Here is a 23,098-nt window from a genome sequence, read left to right on the forward strand (position 1 = left end):
GAATTTGGTGTGGGTGACATCCTGGGGGACAAGATTAAGAACCCCAATGGAAACAAGTTAAACAATCGTCGATGACCCACTGACTTTCTTAGATTATCAAGTGTGGCTAACCCCCCGGAGCTAAAAATCCGAACGAAATCTTAATTTAATCATATATAACCCCGTGAGTCAGTAAGGGTTCATTAAGGCGCCGCCTCAGGCGGCCCTTAACACTACCAACAGCAAATCACAAGTTCATTCTTGAGGCGGGAAGTCAATTTTCTGAGGAGGAATTTTTTCCTGTCATATTTGGCCTCCTCCTGTGCCAGTGCCAGAGTGCCAGAGTGCCAACCATGAAGGATAAGCTGGGGAAGAGGTTCAAGGAACTTATAGATAGCAAAAAGTGGAGAGAACTTGAAGGTTTAATTTTGAACACTGAAGATGACTGGGTGATTGATGTAAGTTCAACTTGGTGGGTGATGCTTGTTGTGGGGCTCTTGATCCCAGGAGTTGGGGGCATCCTCTTCTTCCTCGGATCGAACCTGATTACCTCCCATTCTCAGTGTTTCCCTGGGTGTGACACTTTCCCTATATGTGACACTTTCCCTATATGTGACACTTTCCCTATATGACACTTTCCCCTGGATGTGACACTTTCCCCTGGTTGTGACACTTTCCCTATATATGACACTTTCCCTATATGTGACACTTTCCCTATATGTGACACTTTCCCTATATGTGACACTTTCCCTATATGTGACACTTTCCCTATGTGACACTTTCCTTGGATGTGACACTTTCCCTATATGTGACACTTTCCCTATATGTGACACTTTCCCTGGATGTGACACTTTCCCCTGGATGTGACACTTTCCCCTGGATGTGACACTTTCCCCTGGATGTGACACTTTCCCTATATGTGACACTTTCCCTATATGTGACACTTTCCCTGGATGTGACACTTTCCCTATATGTGACACTTTCCCTATATGTGACACTCCCTGGATGTGACACTTTCCCTGGATGTGACACTTTCCCTGGATGTGACACTTTCCCCTGGATGTGACACTTTCCCTGGGTGTGACACTTTCCCTGGATGTGACACTTTCCCCTGGATGTGACACTTTGCCTGGATGTGACACTTTCCCCTGGATGCGACACTTTCCCCTGGATGTGACACTTTCCCCTGGATGTGACACTTTGCCTGGATGTGACACTTTCCCCTGGATGTGACACTTTCCCCTGGATGTGACACTTTCCCCCTGGATGTGGCACTTTCCCCTGGATGTGACACTTTGCCTGGATGTGACACTTTCCCCTGGATGCGACACTTTCCCCTGGATGTGACACTTTGCCTGGATGTGACACTTTCCCCTGGATGTGACACTTTCCCCTGGATGTGACACTTTCCCCTGGATGTGACACTTTTTCCTTGATGTGACACTTTCCCCTGGATGTAGCACTTTCCCCTGGATGTGGCAGTTTCCCCTGGATGTGACACTTTCCCTTGGATGTGACAGTTTCCCCTAGATGTGACACTTTCCCCTGGATGTGACACTTTCCCCTGGATGTGACACTTTCCCCTGGATGTGACACTTTGCCTGGATGTGACACTTTCCCCTGGATATGACACTTTCCCCTGGATGTGACACTTTCCCCTGGATGCGACACTTTCCCTGGATGTGACACTTTTCCCTGGATGTGACACTTTTCCCTGGATGTGACACTCCCCTGGATGTTACACTTTCCCTGGATGTGACACTTTCCATGGATGTGACACTTTCCCCTGGATGTGACACTTTCCCTGGATGTGGCACTTTCCCCTGGATGTGACACTTTTCCCTGGATGTGACACTTTCCCCTGGATGTGACACTTTCCCTGGATGTGACACTTTCCCCTGGATGTGACACTTTCCCTGGATGTGACACTTTCCCCTGGATGTGACACTTTCCCCTGGATGTGACACTTTCCCTGGATGTGACACTTTCCCTGGATGTGACACTTTCCATGGATGTGACACTTTCCCTGGACATGTTCCTGACACTTTCCCTGGACATGTTCCTGACACTTTCCCTGGACATGTTCCTGACACTTTCCCTGGACATGTTCCTGACACTTTCCTGAACATGTTCCTGACACTTCCCCAAGACATGTTCCTGACACTTCCCCAAGACATATTCCTGACACTGTCCTTGAACATATTCCTGACACTTCCCCAGGACATGTTCCTGACATTTCCCCTGAACATATTCGTAACACCTCCCCAAGACATATTTCTGACACTTTCCTTGAACATATTCCTGACACTTCCCCAAGACATATTCCTGACACTTCCCCAAGACATATTCCTGACACTTTCCTTGAACATATTCCTGACACTTCCCCAGGACATGTTCCTGACACTTCCCCTGAACATATTCGCGACACCTCCCCAAGACATATTTCTAACACTTTCCTTGAACATATTCCTGACACTTCCCCAAAACATATTCCTGACACTTCCCCAAGACATATTCCTGACACTTTCCTTGAACATATTCCTGACACGTCCCCAAGACATATTTCTGACACTTTCCTTGAACATATTCCTGACACTTTCCTTGAACATATTCCTGACACTTCCCCAAGACATATTCCTGACACTTTCCTTGAACATATTCCTGACACTTCCCCAAGACATATTCCTGACACTTTCCTTGAACATATTCCTGACACTTCCCCAAGACATATTCCTGACACTTTCCTTGAACATATTCCTGACACTTCCTCAAGACATATTCCTGACACTTTCCTTGAACATATTCCTGACACTTCCCCAGGACATGTTCCTGGGGAAGTGTCAGCACTTCTCTTGCAGGTCAAGTTTTATAACCATATATATATACCTATTTAAACTTGTCAAGTTAACAGTATACAACTACCTATGTTTTTCTTCAGATTCTTGAGCGCAGAAGTCATGGGTCAGAAGGCTCCCAGTGGGTAGGAGGGATTCTTTCGGCTCTGTCGTGTGAAACTCGAGAAAGTACTGCTCTGAGGCTTAAGGTAGAGGATTGTATGAAATATACATTTTTACTAAAAATTTTTTACTGTTGAAGCATGCAGCCAGCAGTAACAGCCTGGTTGATCAGGCTGTTACTGTCTGTTAAATCTAGAATTGTTTGTTATTGTTACAATCACAAAAAAATCTCAGTTATTTGAATTTAATGTAAGTAAGTTATTCAGGTATACACAAATAGAGTGGTACCTCGAGTTATGAACTGAATTCGTTCCAGAAGGCTGTTCGAGTGCCGATACCAAATGAATTTGTTCCCTTAAGGTATAATGTAAATTAGATTAGTCCATTTCAGACCCCCAAAAATACACTTACAAAAACACTTACAAAAATACACTTACATAATTATTCGAGTTGGGAGCTGTTCGAAACTCGAGGTACCACTGTACATAGATTAACATACATAGCAGCATATGTGTAGAAAACCTAGGATAACCCAAAAAAGTTAGACAGAGTGACTTATTTCCATTGGGGTCCTTTGCTTATTTCTATTGGCATCCTGTTCAGCATTACTGGACATCTTACCCCTATTAATTAAATAAAGGTTTGACTGAGTATTGCAATTGCCTGAATGTTTCCTTTCATAATCTCACTACATGTGCCTTGTAGTTAGAGTAATTGTGTCCTATATAGTATATACTTTATAATTTTAAATGTGCCTTGATGATAAAGTATTTTTTATTACTTTCCAGGTTTACGAAAATGTACTGAAACTCGTGCGAAGTGGAACAAGAAGCGAGAAGACTGCAGGAGAGCTAACAGGGGTTCTAATGGTTCAGTTGGACTCTTTCCCGGCTAATTCTATCGCCTCTCTAATTAATGATTATGTAGAATACATTGCAAGTGGGGAACCTCTCCAAGGAAGGTTTGTTATATCCAGTAAAATTATAACTTGACAACAATGTGTCATGTGAATAATATGCAGAGTATTTGTAGTTTGGAGATTGGAAAGTGGTGCAGGGGTTACTAAGAGTCTTATCCATAGGGCTGAGGAGGAATTATTGAGGTGGTTTGGACATTGAGAGAGGACAGAGCAAAATAGGATGACTTGGAAGGTGTATAAATCTGTAGAGGCAGAAGGAAGTGTAGGGGTCACCATAGGAAAGGTTGGAGGGGGTGGGTAAAGGAGGCTTTGCTTACGGTCTGAGACCAGGCCTCACGGTGGATCAGGGTCTGATCAACCAGGCTTTTTGTAATTGACTTACCTCATTTTTACAGAATCTTTTAATACTTTTTTGTAAACATAAGTTTAACTTTATCCAACTTAAAACCAATATTTTGAGTTTTTTGTGTAGTTATCCTTAGTCCCCTACATGTATATTCTTTATTTATACCTGTCTTCTGCTTGTACATTTCAGTCATACCTCTCTTCATTCAGTGTCTTTCAGGAGAGTGTAGGTTCATGGCTCTCCCCTTCCATAAGGACTTTAGGTACCAAGTCCTTTTCCAGGGTTACTTCCCTTCTTTTTTTAATGCCACTGGGAACAACTTGAGAGTCACTGGATCTCTGTTGCACCAAAAATCTGTCCATAGAGCTCAGTACCTCGCGTTCCTTTAAGATTTTCCTAAAATGGGCCACAACATTGTCATTGTAAAAGTCACCAGCACGCTTGCAATAGCTCTGTCAGGGTGATTTTCTTCCATGAAGGTCAAATTTCTTTAATCGTTGAAGAAGGCAACTTCCTGCATTTCTCTCTCCCCTCCTCTGAACCAATTTCCTCAGTTGTGGCCTCTTGCTGTTGCAGATGCTCTTGCAGCTCATTAGTGGTTAGTTCTTCATCGTCGTCCTCCACCAACTCTTCCATGTCCTCCCCACTAACCTCCAACCTCAAGGACTTCCCCGATTATGGGGCTGTTGTTGGAGGATTATGGTGCTGTTGCTGGAGGATTGTGATGCTGTTGTTGGAGGAGGATTATGGTGCTGTTGTTGGGGAGGATTATGGTGCTGTTGTCGGGGGGGATGGTGGTGCTGTTGTTGAAAGATGATAGATTCCACAATTGGCATAGGCTTCTCAGGGTTAGCCCCAAACCCTTCAAAATCCCTCTCTTGTACACAGTGTGGCCACAATTTCCTCCAAGCAGAGTTCAAGGTCCTGTTAGTCACTCCCTCCCAAGCCTTACCTATAAGGTTTATGCAACTGAGGATACTAAAGTGATCTTTCCAAAAGTCTCTTAGGGTCAGTTGAGTGTCTGAGGTCACTTCAAAGCACTTTTGAAACACTGCTTTGGTGTACAGTTTTTTGAAATTTGAAATGACCTGCTGGTCCATGGGCTGGAGGAGAGGAGTGGTATTAGGAGGCAAGAACTTCACTTTGATAAAACTCAAGTCTGTTTTTCGTTTATCCACAATAGCAACAGTCTCTCAACACCTTCGAGTACTTGCACCTTTCGCAACAACAGCTTCCTTGATTGCCTTTCTGTTGGTCAAGATAGTAGCGATGGTTGATTGGGGGTTTGTTATACAACCTGGCCAGCTCGGACACATGCACTCCACTTTCATACGTTGTGATTATCTCCTTCATTTCGATTGTAATTCTCACCCTTTTTACCACAGAGTTGGCACTAGAAGCTTTCTTTGGGCCCATGGTGGCGTATTGAGCAGTTACAAGCACTAAAAACACTGGAATAATACAAAATGTACCGAATGTATGCATGGAAGTGACCGCACTGGCTTGTAAACAGTGGCACACTAACTGAAGGCAGGGCAGCTGAGGCACGCTCAGGCCGGACGGATGCGTGGACACATTCGGCACGAATGTTGTTAGCCTAGTTTTTCATCGTTGGTCGGGCCAAAATTTTTACGCTGAAACTCTTCATTAGGCAATTTTATCGTTAGACAATGCCTTGGTTGGTCAGGGGTCCACTGTATGGTTAAAATTTCTTAATACCAGGAGTGCAGCTGTCCTTGCTCTCTCTGCTTATTCCAGTATGGGAATCATTGTCGTGTTGTTCTTATGATATTCCTTCCTTGATCTATTATTGTTTGGTGGTACATTACATGTATCACTGCCACCATTACTTTCATTTCTCCAGACATGGCAGTACAGGCTATATAATCCATGAAATACCCAGTTTTCAAGTCTCCTGGTTCCTCAAATCTCCAGTGCCATCTTACCATCAATGGCCCTCCTTGTTTTCTCTTGTTTTTCTTACTATTCCGTAGCCTTCTGAGAAAATTGCATTTGTTATACTGTATGTGAAAGTTTTGTCTTAATAGCTGCAATGTCAGGGTTTTCCTCTAAATTTGAGTACCACACATTGATTCTTCTCTTACTATTTTCTGGGCATGCTCTTGTCTTATTTATCATCTGTAGATACTGATTATAATAATATACAGTAGAGGGGCCCTGTGTATACAGCGCTTATTTTTGTTCCACGTTTTTGTTGGCTTTCAATTGAGCGATTGTTCATTATGTTCGGTGCTTTTACTGCTGCGCTGCTATTTTTGTACAACAGTTGTGTAAGGGAAGGATGACCTGCGCCATACTTAGATCTGTATGAACGGCCCTTCCTATACATCTTGTTTAACTTGCTTAAAGACGAGGCTAATAGAATGATATTGGCATTATCCTTACATAATGTTTATTGATGTCATGATTTGCATTAATTTCTCATTACTATACTTTATGGTGGAGTTTTATTTTTGTAGGTGGGTAGACCTGTTGGCAAGTCTGATTATGTGTATAAGCCAGAAGGAGGAAGTTACTATCGATGGGAAAAAGATGGCTGGTGAAGACTTCCGCTACCAAATTCTCAAAAGACTGTGTGACCTAACGTGGTCTGCTGAAACTACCATTAGTCTTCTTCCTGTATTTAAGTAAGTATTTTTTGGTATCCCTTCTTTTATGAGATAAATATTATCTGATATTAGGTATGGTACTCGTATTTTGTCTCTTTTATATGTTCCTCTTTTTTTCTAGTATTAGGTATGTTATTCTGTTTTTTTTTTAACACATCCGCCATTTGCCACCGAGGCAGGGTCACCCAAAAAAAAAAAAAAAAAAAAGAAGAAACACTTTCATCATCACTCACTCCATCACTGTCTTGCCAGAGGAGTGTCAAAATATTTTTCTTGTTATTTAGAAATGTCACATAGCTGATAATTTTTAATTTTCTTCTTATAATCATTGTGAGGTATTCCAATACTTATATGGCCTGTGGCTTTCCCCCCTCTCCCCCCCCCCCATGTTGCAATTTACTCTTATGTTGCCCCAAGAATGCAACAGTACATTTAAGCAGACACAAACATCTCTACGACATTCCCCGTGTCCGACTAAACCTTTACAAAAATTCAATGTATGTCAAAGGCCCTAAAATCTGGAATACCCTACCTGAGAACTCTAGAACTGCAGACACATTCATCACCTTCAAAACTACCATTAGAAAACATCTTATCTCCCTGATACACCCCGTCAACTAACTACACGAATACCACCTGGTGGTTCACACTTACACTCGCTCACTCATTTGACCATAAACAGAAATATTAATCTCAGTCTTAAAATAATGAATCCTGTGATACTCCAATACTGAAACTATGTACTGTGCCAAAACAAAACATTCACATTGCTAAACTCACAAACTAGTATTTAGTCACTTAGCCATAATACCAACTTACCTCATAATTTGTAATATTTTACAATTAAGAATAAAACTAAGTATGCCCGAAATGCCTAGCCATGCTAAGCGTTCTAGTGGTACACTCTGTAATCACAATTTTACTACATGTAAACCAAACAATAACCAAATTTCTGTAAACTCAGCATTGTAATCCTTATAGAGAATAAACTTTGAATTGAATTGAATTGAAAAAGCTTGAAACACTGTATTTTGGGTAATATATCTGTGCATCTCTGGCAAGACAGTGATCATGTGAATGATGGTGAAAGCGTTTCTTTTTTGGGTCACCCTGCCTCAGTGGGAGACAGCCAGTGTGTTAAAAAAGTAAAATCAACTTGATGATCTGTTATAGAAGTCTATTTTCTGCTTTTCTGTTGGGTGGGTCCTCATCCCCCATCCAGAAGTAGGTTAGTATGAGTGTTACCGTGAATTCTTGAAGATAAGAGGTCACATGTAAAATAATTTTATTATTGATGGTTCTATTGTGTCTTGTTTTCAGGATTGTAAAAATCTTTTTCACAATATTTAATTAAAAAATTAGATATCGTTTGCAGCATCTGTATGTCTTGGAGAGTGACAGCTGCGAGAGGAATTATGTTCTGTGCAGTACACAAATAACCCGCACATAAAAGAGAGAAGCTTACGACGACGTTTCGGTCCGACTTGGACCACTTACAAAGTCACACTTTTATGTGCGGGTTATTTGTGTATCGTTCCTGTCACGGTATTGTGCCTTTTTTTGTTATTGTTCTGTGCAGTCCTTGGTAAATAAAGCTCTGTCAGTCCTGCTTGACTGTGCAATTGAACTTCCATATCTGAAATAGAGAGCACCTGGGCGTTAGCTGACTGGTGTGGGTGGCATCCTGGGGGGTGGTAGTATACCACCCCCTAGGTAGGATAACAGCTCTTATCCTGTAAAATTGATTTGTGTAAAAAAAAAAAATGAAAATGTATGCCATATGAGTATCTTGACTGAAGAAGCTATTATTTTAGCAAGAGTTTCCACTCTTGCTCCACATATACACCTACCATCCGACTTACGACTGAGTACGGTTCCGAGAAACCGGTCGTAAGTCGAAATGGTCGTAAGTCGAACTTTACTACTGAATATCAACAAAACATTTTTGTAATGACTTTATTTTGTTTTATTTTGGTATTTCACGTTTTACTTTACTTTTTATGCTGTTAGTACTGTATTTTATACTGTAAGGTTTAGGATAAACACTGTGTACAACACAAATAGTTGTTTATTTCCCAGAAATTTGGCATAAAAAACACGGTCGTAAGTCGAGTGGTCGTAAGTCGAGCAGGTCGTAAGTCGGATGGTAGGTGTATGTATAATACGTACTGTATAATAATGCTGTGTAACTTATTAATTTATGTTCAGATTATTATCATTGTCTGTGCTTTCGAGGTTATGTAATGGTTTGATAAATATAAAAGAAATAAGCAGCGCTCCACGCTGGTTTCTGTCTCATACCATACTAAGCATTTCCCCAGGCGCTAAAACTTTGAGGGCACCTCCACTATTCCTTGCAGTATCTCTTAACCCGTAAACGGTCCAAACGTATATATACATTTTTTCAACATTTCAAAGTATGTAAAAAAAGTAGATCTTCTTTTTGTTTTTGTACATTTGAAATTGTGTAAAAAAACTTTGATCTACTTTTTTTTTTGTTATATTTGAAAATATGTAAAAAAAACTTAGATCTGCTTGGACCGTTTACGGGTTAACTACTTCCTGATACATAATCTTGTATCTTCATACATTATTCATTGCCATTACTTTCATTACTGACTTATTTGTACCAAGGGACTTAGATTTTAATAGCAAGATAAATAAGATCAGTTTTTTTTTTTTTTCAACAAGTTGGTTGTCTCCCACCGAGGCAGGGTGACCCAAAAAGAAAGAAAATCCCCAAAAAGAAAATACTTTCATCATCATTCAACACTCTCACCTCACTCATACATAATCACTGTCTTTGCAGAGGCACTCAGATACAACAGTTTAGAAGCATATATGCATAAACATATATAACATATCCCTCCAAACTGCCCATATCCCAAACCTCTCCTTTAAAGTGCAGGTATTGCACTTCTCATTTCCAGTACTCAAGTCCGACTAACTGGCTCCCCTGAATCCCTTCATTAAATATTACCCTGCTTACACTCCAGCAGCTCGTCAAGTCCCAAAAACCATTCGTCTCCATTCACTCCTGTCTAACAGATAGGAGTCATGTCACTTCTTACCATTGATCACATTTCTCAGTGCACTTCCCATATTTCTTAATTGATAATCCTTTTCATATACCAGGGAGCAGTTGTAAGTCATAATATTTTGATTCCCACATGATAAATTTTGCTTTTAACATTTGCAGAGATATGGAGTTGCCAAAGGAAGAGCTACAAGATGTTATTTTCAAAGTAGAAAGAGTGTTGAAGAAAGTAGACTACCACTCAGTGCCACCAATCATATATCATCTTGTTGTGTTAGTCCGTAGCAAGCTTCCCGGTCGCGTGTTGCAAGTTATTATAGATTACTTTAATAAACAAGAAGAGAAGTTATCACAGGAGAAGGAAAAGAAATCTGTTGAAATCAATAGCATGGATGTGGACTCAGAAGCAATAGGTAGGTCTTAAATGAAGAGTTTGATATTTGAGGCAACTGTAGTAATTGTATAGTATATTTTTTAACACACAGGTCATCTCCCACTAAGGCAGGATGCCCTGGAAAAGAAACACTTTCACCATCATTCATGCTATCAGTGTCTTGCCAGAGGTACATGGATCAAACAGTTTAGATGATCCTTCAAACTGTAGATATCCCCCCCACCCCTCCTTCAGAGTGCAGGGACTGTACTTCCCACCTCCAGGACTCAAGTCTGGTTGACCGATTTCCCTGAATCCCTTAACAAATTGTTATTGTTAGTAGAAAGAATATTGTAGTCAGTGTTTCCTGTTGATTGTTGTAAATTTCAGTGGGCTAGCATGATTTTGACTAGAAAAATGCAGCAGCAGTCACAGAAATGTTTAATAGGGATAGAGAATAATCCTAATGTAATCGAATCCTGTTAACTCCTTGGGGCTGAAGGCATTGTTCCACAAACGAATTTCCAACTTAAATATTTAGAAAAAACTAGGCAACCCCACAAAACAGAAATTATTTTGATTAATAGTTTTTCTCAGCTATTTTTAACTATAACACATTGGCCATCTACCATTGAGAAAGAGTGACCCAAAAAAGAGGAAATATATTCACCATCATTCATTCAATTACTGTCTTGCCAGCAATGTGCTGATTGCTCCTCCTTCAGAAGTCAGGTACGTATTGCCTTTCCCACCTCCAGGACTCAAGTCCAGTTAACCAGTGATATTAAAGTAATGTCATATTGAGGAATACATATAAAGAATAAAAAGGCATAATACCGTGACTGGAACAATACACAAATAACTCCTATACTTAGAGGGTGTTCTGGGGGGTCAGTGCCCTTCACGGCCTGGTCCATGACCAGGATTATTTCTGAGGGTTATTTGTGTATTAAGGGTTATGTGTAATGTGCCCTAATACTATTTTTATTAATTTATTTAATTTGGAATGATGAATTATTTGAAATTGTATTTAAGAAATAATGTACTTTGATAATTTTAAATTTGCATTCTGTACAGGCGATTTGATTTATTTTCTGACACATTCCTTGTCTTTTAGACGACAGTAAATACAGTGATCTTATGGAAGCCAAAGGTACCGTCATCCTTCACGTGACTCATCATGCCCAGTGCAGTCCTGCTCTTGTTCGGGATTATCTCAAACTAAATAAATCATCGATATGGCTTCCAGAAAGAGTGTTTAAACCTTTCAACCTGGCGCTCTCTCTTTCCTTAGCATCTATTGAAAAATACCAGGATCAGGTTAGTTGGTTCACTTTCTTTAATGCAGTTTAAAGAATTTTACCAGGCCTGGCAAATTGTTATTTCTAACAAGTAAAAACAAAGTGGTCCATTGCTTTTTTTATAACACACTGGGCATCTCCCATCTAGGTAAGGCGACCCGAAAAAGAAACGCTTTCACCATCATTCATACTATCACTGTCTTGCTAGGAAGGAAGTCCTGGTTCTAAGCAGTGCATATCAAGCATTAATCATTGTATTGACTTCCAAATTCTATGTTTTTTGTCACATTTACATTTGAATCCGCTAGTTCCTAATTACATTAATTGAGGCAGTTTTTGGCCACTGTGCTTAATTTATGTAAAGCCTAAAGCTAGAAAGAATTTTTTTTTATCTGGTGAGTAATATAAATTGTCATTAGAATTCTCTTATATTTTACAAATAAGTGATTCTGTACACTAAAGTTTTTTTTTTGGACTTTCAGATCCTAGAATCACACAAATCTTGCCTGCTGAAGAGTTTTCTGCAGGAAAAACGAAGCCAACAGTCACTGTGGCTGCGTGAAACTTGGGGAGAAGACCTTGATATCATTACTGCCTTTAAGATTACTATTGATAATTGCATTATGGGCTGGGACCAGGTAAATTATTATTAGTTTATTCCTCCATCGGGAAGAGGACAGGAATTTTTCTTCTGTAAGCCATGGGTGCTACTAGCCCCTTGCTGGGAGCAAGGGGCTAGGAACCCCTTCTCCTGTACAAATTACTAAACTTAAAAAGAAAAACTCTTGTTTTTCATCTTGGGTTACCCTGCCTCGGTGAGACACGGCTGGGTCGTTGAAAAAAAAAAAGTTAAACCTGTATATTTCTTCTTCTTTTTCTTTTTAGTAATCTTTACAGGAAAAGGGGTTACTAGCCCATTGTTCCCGGCATTTTAGTTGACTTTTACAACACGCATGGCTTACGGAGGAAAGATTCTTATTCCACTTCCCCATGGATATAAAAGGAAAAGTAATAAGACCAAGAACTATTAAGATAAAATCAAAGAAAACTCAGATGAGTGTGTATAAATAAACGTGTACATGTATGTGTAGTGTGACCTAAGTGTAAGTAGAAGTAGCAAGACATGCCTGTAATCTTGCATATTTATGAGACAGACAAAAGACACCAGCAATCCTACCATCATGTAAAACAATTACAGGCTTTCGTTTTACACTCACTTGGCAGGACGGTAGTACCTCCCTGGGTGGTTGCTGTGTATCTTTATACGTATATGCTTCTAAACTGTTGTATTCTGAGCACCTCTGCAAAAGCAGTGATAATGTGTGAGTGTGGTGAAAGTGTTGAATGATGATGAAAGTATTTTCTTTTTTGGGGATTTTCTTTCTTTTTTGGGTCACCCTGCCTCGGTGGGAGACGGCCGACTTGTTGAAAAAAAAAAAAAAAAAACCTGTATATCATAGATCTCCTACTGGTGAGATAAGAAAGTAGTACTTGGATGAGAAGTGTCATCTCCTTCCTTTCATCTTATTTTTATTCTTCCTCACTTCCTCACTTTCCCCAATTCTACATCTTTTTCTCACTATTTCCCTTACTCTACCCTTTTCTATCTTCCTTTCTCTCTTCCTCTCATCTTTCTCTACTTTGCCTCTTTTCATTTTAACTTTCTCATCGTATGTCCCATCCTTTATCAGTATTCTTTCAGGAAAGGGGACATTGTTTCCTATTTAGCTCACTTTGCATTACATATTTGTGGTATGCCACTTTCTTGAACTTTACATTCTACTTCCTTATCTTCTCTTTTTGTGCTCATTCATTCCTTTGATTTTTGATGGTTTCATTCTATTTTTGACCTATAGTTGCTATATTATTATAATGTAAAAGAAGTGCTAAACCTATAAGGGTCATATAGCACAGCAGGGCAGGGAAGGGTGCAGGGGTATTGGGTAGCAAGAAGGAGAGGGAATATTATTAGGTCATGTAGTGCAGCAGGGCCATAGTTGCTATATTATCCTTCTTCTTTACCATTCAGTTGCTTTTCAGGTTTAGTAGTAAATGTTTGACTTACTGTACAGAAAAGTAAACCTAGTATGTAAAATCAGTTGTTTAATTTTTTAATTAAGTTAGGTAGGAGTGAGTTGAGGCATGTAGTTTTTATAATTTGATGTGCTGTTGGAGTGTAAGCAAGGTAATATTTATAGAGGGATTCAGGGAAACTGGTTAGCTTTACTTGAGTCCTGGAGGTGGGAGATACAGTGCCAGCCATCTGAATGAATTGTGGGGATATTGCACCTTGGAGGGTCATCTGAGCTGTAATGTCGGCGCTCTTCTGGTAAGATGATGATAGAGTGAGTGATGGTAAAAGTTTCTCTTTGAAGTCACCCTGCTTCCAGAGGTGGCTGGCATGTTAAAAAAAATAAAATTTGGTCTCAGTTTAGATTGTGCAGAATTCGAAACACTATGGAACATAAACTTACTACTTGCAGGATGGATTGTTTTAGTAGCATTTTTAAGATTTTATTAATGCGGTTTCATTGCATGCTACAATTTGTTTTAATCATTTTAAATTTTGCAGGTAAGTCAAGGATTAGTTCACCTTGCATTCAATTTACTTGAATCAGGAAGTGGATCAAAAGGTGACAGTTATGTAAGTCAGCGAGCCAGTGAGCTGGCTTCCATTGTGTTACCTCTCATTGTTAAGAAACAGCCACACCTTGCAGGCTCGGTTATCTCTCAACTCTCAAACTTGATCCTCTCAGCATCTTCACCTATTCAGTACATTGGTAAGTTAGAGATTGAATATTGACTTTACAGTTTTGTTATAAAAAATAAAAAGTCACAGTAGCATGACTGGAACATTACATACATATGTAAAGTAAAAGGACACAAGTGCAACTAACGTGACGTTTTATTGTGGCAACGTTTCGCTCTCCAGGAGCTTTTTCAATGGCTTGAAAAGGCTCCTGGAGAGCGAAACATTGCCACAATAAAATGTCACGTTAGTTGCACTTGTGTCCTTTTACTTTACAGATTGTCGGTAATTCTACCAACATTAATACAATACACAAATAACCCACACATAGGAGAATGGAACGTACGATGACGTTTCAGTCCCACTTGCACCATTAACTAGTCACGACTGGACTGGAATGTCATCGTAAGTTTCATTCTGATGCTTCATTGTACCATACTGAGCTTTGGACGTTGGATCTGGAATACGAATTACGTATTGTATTGAATGTCACTTAATATAAAAAATTGCTTTTTTAATTAGATTTTAACTCAACTAATTTTCTTATTGCCTTGTATTGTGTCATATTAATTAGAATTAAACTTATTGTGTGTATATCTTTCTCTTAACTGTATACATATAAGTAAATGAATAAAGTATAATGAATACTTGTCAGTGCTGATTAATAACTCACATAGAGATAGAAATCTCCATGGGGAAGTGGAATAGAATTCTTCCCTTGTAAGCCATGTGTGTCGTAAGAGGCAACTAAAATGCCGGGAGCAAGGGGCTAGTAACCCCTTCTCCTGTATACATTAGTAAATTTAACCCTTTGACTGTCGCGGCCGTATATATATGTCTTACGAGGTACCGTGTTTGACGTATATATACTCATAAATTCTAGCGCCTTCAAATCAAGCAGGAGAAAGCTGGTAGGCCCACATGTGAGAGAATGGGTCTGTGTGGTCAGTGTGCACCATATAAAAAAAATCCTGGAGCACGCAGTGCATAATGAGAAAAAAAAAACTCAGACCATTTTTTTTTAATTAAAATGCCGACTTTGTGGTCTATGGTTGTATTCTCGTTTTCTTGGCCTCATTTGATAGAATGGAAAACATATTATAGAAGTAGAGGTGATTTTAATTGATTTTTCTATAAAAAGAACCTGGAAATGGATCTCAAAGTAGGGAAAATGTTTGATTTTTGCCAATGTTCAAAAGTAAACAAATGATGTCATTGTTCAATAAATGTCCAACTAGCCATTCTAATATGCAGTCATGAATGGGTTGATGTTATTTATACAATTATTACAGTATTGCAGTAGTCTGCATAATAGTAAGTCTTCTATTTTTTGTTTGAATAAAAATTCAAAATAGAAAGCAAGAGTAATATCAGAGGGGCCTGGAGACGTGACTGATGAACAAAGAATATGTTATTTTAGAGCCAGGAATGTCTGCATTGTTCATTCTGGACCTTATTTTGAAATTGTCATATTTTTTAATTTTCGTGAAATTGGCCAAATTGCAAATTTCTGACTACATTATTGGGTAGTTGAAATCGGTAAATGGGCAGTTTCTTGTACTCAATCAATAGAAAAAATGGAGTTCTAAAGAAATAGCTATGAGTTTGGTCGACTGGAACAACAGAATTAGCCGAAAATAGGGCTCAAAGTGGGCGAAATCGCCGATTTGTAAATATCGCCGAGGTCACTAACTTCGCGAGAGCATAATTCCGTCAGTTTTCCATCAAATTTCGTTTTTTTTTTGGTGTCTTTACAACCGGGAAAAGATTCTCTATCATTTCATAAGAAAAAATATTTTTTTTTTTTTTTTTGAAATTTTGCGACACCAGGAGACACCTCAGGATTGGGGGTTGCGACAGTCAAAGGGTTAAAGAGAGAAACTTTTTTTTTTGTTCAGGGCACCCAGCCTCAGTGGGATATGGCCAGTTTGTTAAAAAAAAAAAAAATTCAAATTGATCTCGTCTGTTTCTGTCGCCATGGGTTATTTTTGAAAATACAGTGGACCCGCGCTTAACGATCACCTCCCAGTGCGACCAGTTATGTAAGTGTATTTATGTAAGTGCGTTTGTATGTGTATGTTTGGGGGTCTGAAATGGACTAATCTACTTCACAATATTCCTTATGGGAACAAATTCGGTCAGTACTGGCACCTGAACATACTTCTGGAATGAAAAAATATCATTAACCGGGGGTCCACTGTATAGGTAAATGTGCAAACTGTTTGTTGTTTAAATCTTAAGATTGGTTTAACTCTTAGGTGATAGTTGATAAATATCCTGCTGAATAAAACATATCAGTAAAATTCCATAAACCTCATTATTGTATTATTAACATACTCCTCCTCCTCTTTCAACAAACTGGCTATATCCCACAAAAGCAGGGTGCCCCACCCTCACCCCCAAAAAAGTTTCTCTTTTAATGTATACAGGAGAAGGGGTTACTAGCCCCTTGGTCCCAGCATTTTAATCACCCCTTACGACACACATGGCTTACAGAGGAAGAATTCTGTTCCGCCTTTCCATGGAGATAAGAGGAAATAAACAAGAACAAGAACTAGTAAGAAAATAGAAAACCCAGAGGGATGTGTATGTATATGTTTATTAACATACTCTTTCTTCTTTCTTTCAACAAACCAGCTGTATCCCACCAAGGCAGGGTAGCCCAAAAAGAAAAACAAAAAGTATTAACATAGTCGTCAGTATATAATAACACTGATATACAATTGTATGTAAAACATACCTGTGCCTATCTTTACAGAAATCCTGGGTAAGCTGGCTAAGTCTCTACCCCTCACACTTCTCGACAACCTTAATGTGATTCGGGATCCGCTGGAGTACTCAGAATTTCTTTCACTTCGAGCTGCAACTCATCTCTTTCATGTCATCCTGCCTCTCCTCAAGATGAGCATGACACTTAAGGACACACTTATGATCACACTGAGAAAGATGCTCTTTTCAAAGTAAGTCAAGAAGTGTCGTACATTTTTCCTTAAAATTTATTAAAATCTCGTAAACTGTGCATTATTTATTATTATAATCATAAGTAAGCACTAAACCCACAAGGGTCATACAGTATTGCTCATATGCAGTACATACTTGCATTTTATAATGCAAGTATGTACTGTACTGTTTTCTGCAAATCATGTTCTTATATAAAATATACAGTGGACCCCCGGTTAACGATATTTTTTCACTCCAGAAGTATGTTCAGGTGCCAGTACTGACCGAATTTGTTCCCATAAGAAATATTGTGAAGTAGATTAGTCCATTTCAGACCCCCAAACATACACGTACAAACGCACTTACATAAATACACTTACATAATTGGTCGCATTCGGAGGTAATCGTTATGCGGGGGTCCACTGTACTTTGTTTTATTCTAGTTTTAAACATAAAAGTGAAGGATTTTGTAGTCATACATCTGTCCTTGCCATATTGTACAGCCTCTCCTCACTTAGCAACGTACTCGTTTACCGATGACTTGGAATTACGACGGGCTCCCTGACCAGTATGCATACCTAACTGATGTATATTAGAGCTGATTTCCTCTATTCTGTTTATTACAATATACAGTACACTACTGTATAAACATTTAAAATTATACTAAAAATTTTACAGATGGTGCAAAGGTGACATTAAAACAATATCACAGATGGTTAACACAAACCCACTACCATTATAGTATGCTCCTTGCTTAGCAATGAATTTGTTTACTGACGTGATCTTAGGAATGGGACCCCATCGTTAAGCGAGGAGAGGCTGTATAATACTGTAGCTTTCATCACAAAACTAGTTGGTGTTAATTTAATTTCTCATACTTGAACCATTATCTTGCTTATTATTTACTATACAATAATTTTATAATTTTTAAAATAAAAAGTTTTAAGTCTATACTTGTATATTTCCTTTAGGAGAATCGAGAGTCGTCAGATTGCAGTGATAGGATTTTTACAGTTTCTTAGACACTTCCGAGTGATGGGCACACTGCCGTCATCACAAGCTTCCATATCCTTCTGCTCTTCAATGAGTACACTGAGTGTCAATGCTGATGTTCACTCAGTTTTCAACAGTTCAACAAATGAGTCTCTTTGCTTAGAGTTACTTGGTATTTTGAGGAGATGTTTTTCACAGCAACATGAGGTAAATCCACTGTTGTTTTAGTAGTACAGGTCCACATCCCTTTATCCGAAACCCTTGGGGTCAGTATTGTTTCAAATTTCAGGCTTTTTCGAATTTCAGAATGATTCTCAACGCCGCCACGTGGTGGGGTGACCCAGCAATGAGATGACTGACGCTCCACACTCCACGTAAAAACTGCGGTTTTCGGAACTTTTCAAATTTCAGAATTTCGGATAAAGGGATGTGGACCTGTAATAGAATCATCTAATATCCACTTGATTGTATATTCAACATTATGCTCAATAATAACCCACATAGGGACAGACACTCGGAAGATTAATTGATCTGTACATTTCGTTTCCCTTCTGGGATCCTCTTCTGAGTCTTTCCATGTGAGCTCATATTGAGTACTAAGAAGTGTTCATTGAGTTCTACATTATCTTTATGAATATTTAGGAAAAAAATGGAAATAAATGAAACACTAGTACAGTGGACCCCCGGTTTACGATCAGCTCCCAGTGCGACCAATTATGTAAGTGTATATATGTAAGTGCGTTTGTATGTGTATGTTTGGGGGTCTGAAATGGACTAATCTAATTCACAATATTCCTTATGGGAACAAATTCGGTCAGTACTGGCACCTGAACATACTTCTGGAATGAAATAATATCATAAACCGGGGGTCCACTGTATGTGTAGTGAAAGAATGTGAGGAGAGACTTTATTATTATTATTATTATCAATAAGAAGTGCTAAACCTACAAGGGCCATATAATTAGGAAAAAATAAGAAAGAATATGCAATAGCTAACACAGTAACATTGTTGCTAACAGTAACCCATCTAGAGGTGGGGTTACCAACCTTTTTTGTTCAAGTGGGCCACATTGGGGTTTAAAATTTATGAAGGGTGGCACTTCAAAAACAGTAAAATTGTTAATGTAGGTATTCAGTGTTGGACATTTTCCCCAGACTGTGTAAAAATACTCACTTTTTTTTTTAGCACAATGACTGTATTTCCTTCTTATTTCTGGTTCGCCCTACCTCAGCGAGGGACTGCGGGTGTTTTCCAAAAAGTAATAAACTTAAATATAATAAACTTAGAGTACTTGTTCACTATGGTGCTCATTGTATGTGAACCTTGATTCAAACTTTACCTTGCTGTGCAATATGTAGATTGATAATGTCATGCATCTCGAGTTCCACACACGTAACTCTAGGGCGATGGGTTGGTGACCTCTGATCTAGTTCATGCTGTATGTGTATAAGTTGTATATAAGGCTTGCTTCAGATTGTACAGATAATGCTAAAATACGTTTGCAATTTTGAAATGTGGTATTGGCACGCCTCTGGAAGGACAGTGATGGAGCGAGTGATGATGAAAGTGTTTCTTCTTTTTTGGGTTACCCTACCACGGTTGGAAATGGCCGAGGTGTTAAAAATAATGCTAAAATAATGTAATCAGTTTTAATGTCAGCATATCTTAATGTGTGCAAAACAACCACCGTGAAAAAATATTGAACATCGAAGTGCTTTTGTGATTTCTTGAATTATCAAGGACCTGTGATTTTTCAGCTCCTTGATAATGTGAGAAATCACAAAAGCACTTCAAAGCTAACTATTTTTTCACAGTGGTTGTTCTGCATATTGTGATATAACCTGTTTACTGTGATCTTATTGCACCTTAATGTGTGTAAAATCATTTTTTTTTATTTGCAGGTAAAATCTACATTGTACCTGGGGCTTGATGATGTCAGCAGAACCAACCCAAAGCTAGTCGTCAGCATCCTTGAGCTCTTAATTCAACACAGCAAGTGCTTCTTGGACTTAAGAGAAGGTATCTTCAATCCCGTTATCCTGAAGAAAGTTATTGGCGTTCATGGTGAAACAGTCACACTTATAGAACCCGTGGCAGATTTGCTGTGTAGCTTAGCAAAATGTAAGGCTTATTATGAGGTGCATAAATCCAGTGACACAAATGAGGATGACGATGAAGAAAATGCTATAACAGTTCTGAATGAAGTATGTTCATTGTTTGATGTAATGACAGAGAAGCTTTCTGGTTGTGGTTTAGAAGATCTTGGTATTGACACCAAAGGTGATTTTTCAAGTAATTCACCAACTGGGCAAAAAAATACCCTTTCTGCTGAAGTGATGATTGGTGTATTTGACAGCTTAATAGAGCACACGTTTAGCAGTACAACACATACCACGAAGGAAAAAATGCAGCTTGTTATTTCCCTATTCAAGTCTCAGAAGAATATTGTAGAACTACTGAAAGAAAAAGGCGGGAAACCTGCTAAGAAAGATGGATCAAAAGGCAAAGGTCGAACTCCTCTTAAGTCATCAATTTCTTTAAAAAGCCATTTAAGTTTGCGGGCAGCAGCAGGTATGCTTGTTGCCTCGCTGAGCAGTAGTTCTGATGATGACAGTGACACTAGTAATATTTTGAAAGACAACCACGACTTACAACTTTACCTATTATCTGTTGTAGAAGAAGTGGTGTCATCAATAACTGGACTGACTCAGTCAGAAAAGGAGAAACACTTGCCCCACTTGCGAGCTGTTGCAAAGACTCTGCTGCATGAATGCTCTGAGAATTTAAGTTCTTTAGATTCCTCAGATGTTAGAGAGGTATTGAGACTTAGGCAGTGTTTGCAGGTTCTTTCATCTATTTTGACCAGTTTCATTAAATTTTACAAACATAAACTTGAGTCAATATTAAAGGAGATGATGGATAAAAGTGACGGTAAAAGTCTCGACTCACTTTTATATAAAATAACTAAACGGCTTCAGAAGTTGCTGTTGAAAATTCTACACCATGAGGAGAGAGGTCCTTTACTGAAAGATGCAACCACTGTTGTTCACGTAATGACAGTGCTTACTGAAGCAATGGATCCTAATTGCCCGGAAATTAGCGATGTCCAAGACTGGGTCCTGCAGCTATGTAAAGACCAAGATTTTGGTCATAGTGGGTTAGCTGTATCTATGATGAATCATCTCATTAAACTCTCTAACCAGATTAAAGCCAATCATAATCTTGCTCGTGGAATAGCTAGAGAGTTACACCATAAACTTGGGGATTTTGAACAAGGTGTTGAAGTTGAAGAATCTGGTAAATACAAGATAGTCAGTGAAGAAACTTCATCAGCCATTTTAACACATCTCCTCATGCACCTTGATGATACACTGGGTCTCACTGAACTAGCTCTCAATAAAATGAAAGCATGCATTTTGTCAGGCATTGAATATGATGCTAACAAAGTTGAGAAGAATCTCTGTATAAAATGCAGTTGTGTAATTACTGCAGTTCATGAAATAATCCAGTCGGCTCTTCCTCTCGGTGGAAACACAGATCAGACATTAAGAGTGGTAACAAAACTGTACAATGTTCTGTTACAGTATGTTCAATATTACCGCGACCTGTACAGATTGAAGAATTATGTACAGATCTCGGATAAATTTGAGAAAGTTGTTCAGATGTCTGGGGAAATGATTTCTAGTACTGTGTATCCAATGATAACTTACATTGAAGGAGCACAGAGGCAGGCAGAGAGTAAAAAACAAGGGGTACTTACTGCTAGAGCCATAAAAGAGTCTAAACTTATACCTTCCCTAATTTACGCAATTGAACAGTATGAGACACACTTGATCCTACTCTCTCGCAAATCAAAAGTAAACCTGATGGAAACAATGAAACTGAGCACAGCACGAGATTTTAGGATTGTGTCAACTGCTCTAATGGAACTTTTGGAGAAAGAGAATGAAGAGGAAGAGCAAGAAAGTGATGCTGAAGGAACTCAAGAAGATCACAATGGACAACGTACTGAACAAAATAATGAGAGAAGCAAAAAAGAGGAATCATCATCAGCTAAGAAGATTAGAGGACGGAAGAAAAAATCTCCAGAAGATGCAAGTCACAATGAGCGAGGTTCTGAACAAGGTGAGGAGGACAGAAACAAAGAAGGAACATCACCAACCATGAAGAAAATGACGGGACGTAAAAGAAAACTATCTCCAGAAGACGAAGGTCACAGTGGACAGACTGAGGATGAGGATAGTAACAAACAAAAGGAATCATCAGCTAATAACAAAGTTAAAGGGAAGAAAAGATTATCTAAAGCAGAGTGAGAGCCATGAAAAATATTCTAACCAGCTCTGAAATAAACTGGAGAGCTACCAAGCAATTTTGAAAAAAAAAAAAATTGGAAAAAAAAAAATTTTTTTTTAATACTTTTTGAGGAAGGCAACCTTTCTAGGAAGGGTTCTTGATTCAAGAAATTGGAGCTGCCCTTCCCTTCATAGGTTGAACCTGGTTACCTCCCAGTCCCTAGGTGCTATACGACTCCTACATATTTAGTGCTTACTCACGTATGTTATAATAATGAGTTAGGGAAGGCAATAAAAGAAGAATTAACTTCATGAATTATTAGGGGAATAATCTATTAGCGAATTATTATAATCATGGGGAGCTCCAAACCAGTAGGGATTATACAGCACGTGGGGAGGGGATAGAAGGTATTCAGGCTTAATTCAGGGAACCGGAGCACAGATCCAATTCCCTAGATCAGGGGCCCCTCACCAGCATCAAGGAACCTCCCTTGAAGGGTTCTATTAGTGCACCTGTAAGGAAAGACTTATTCTGTACATAGTAACTTCATTATACTTTGATACAAGAAACTATTCCAATT

The 23,098-nt window shown here is 38.9% G+C and overlaps 1 protein-coding gene across 1 annotated transcript; it reads left to right on the forward strand.

The window, feature by feature from the left end:
- Window positions 1–187: 187 nt before the first annotated feature.
- Window positions 188–22,692, forward strand: FANCI (Fanconi anemia complementation group I). Its single transcript, XM_053780841.2, has 11 exons — window positions 188–437; window positions 2,918–3,022; window positions 3,725–3,897; window positions 6,682–6,849; window positions 10,031–10,281; window positions 11,359–11,561; window positions 12,025–12,180; window positions 14,115–14,322; window positions 17,050–17,251; window positions 18,203–18,431; window positions 20,127–22,692. Exons 1-11 carry the CDS (start codon window positions 333–335, stop codon window positions 22,536–22,538), a joined length of 4,212 nt encoding a protein of 1,403 aa, XP_053636816.2. The 5' UTR covers window positions 188–332; the 3' UTR covers window positions 22,539–22,692.
- Window positions 22,693–23,098: the final 406 nt, after the last annotated feature.

The sequence above is a fragment of the Cherax quadricarinatus genome, chromosome 75, assembly GCF_038502225.1.
Source record: "Cherax quadricarinatus isolate ZL_2023a chromosome 75, ASM3850222v1, whole genome shotgun sequence".
NCBI classification, from domain to species: Eukaryota; Metazoa; Arthropoda; class Malacostraca; order Decapoda; family Parastacidae; genus Cherax; species Cherax quadricarinatus.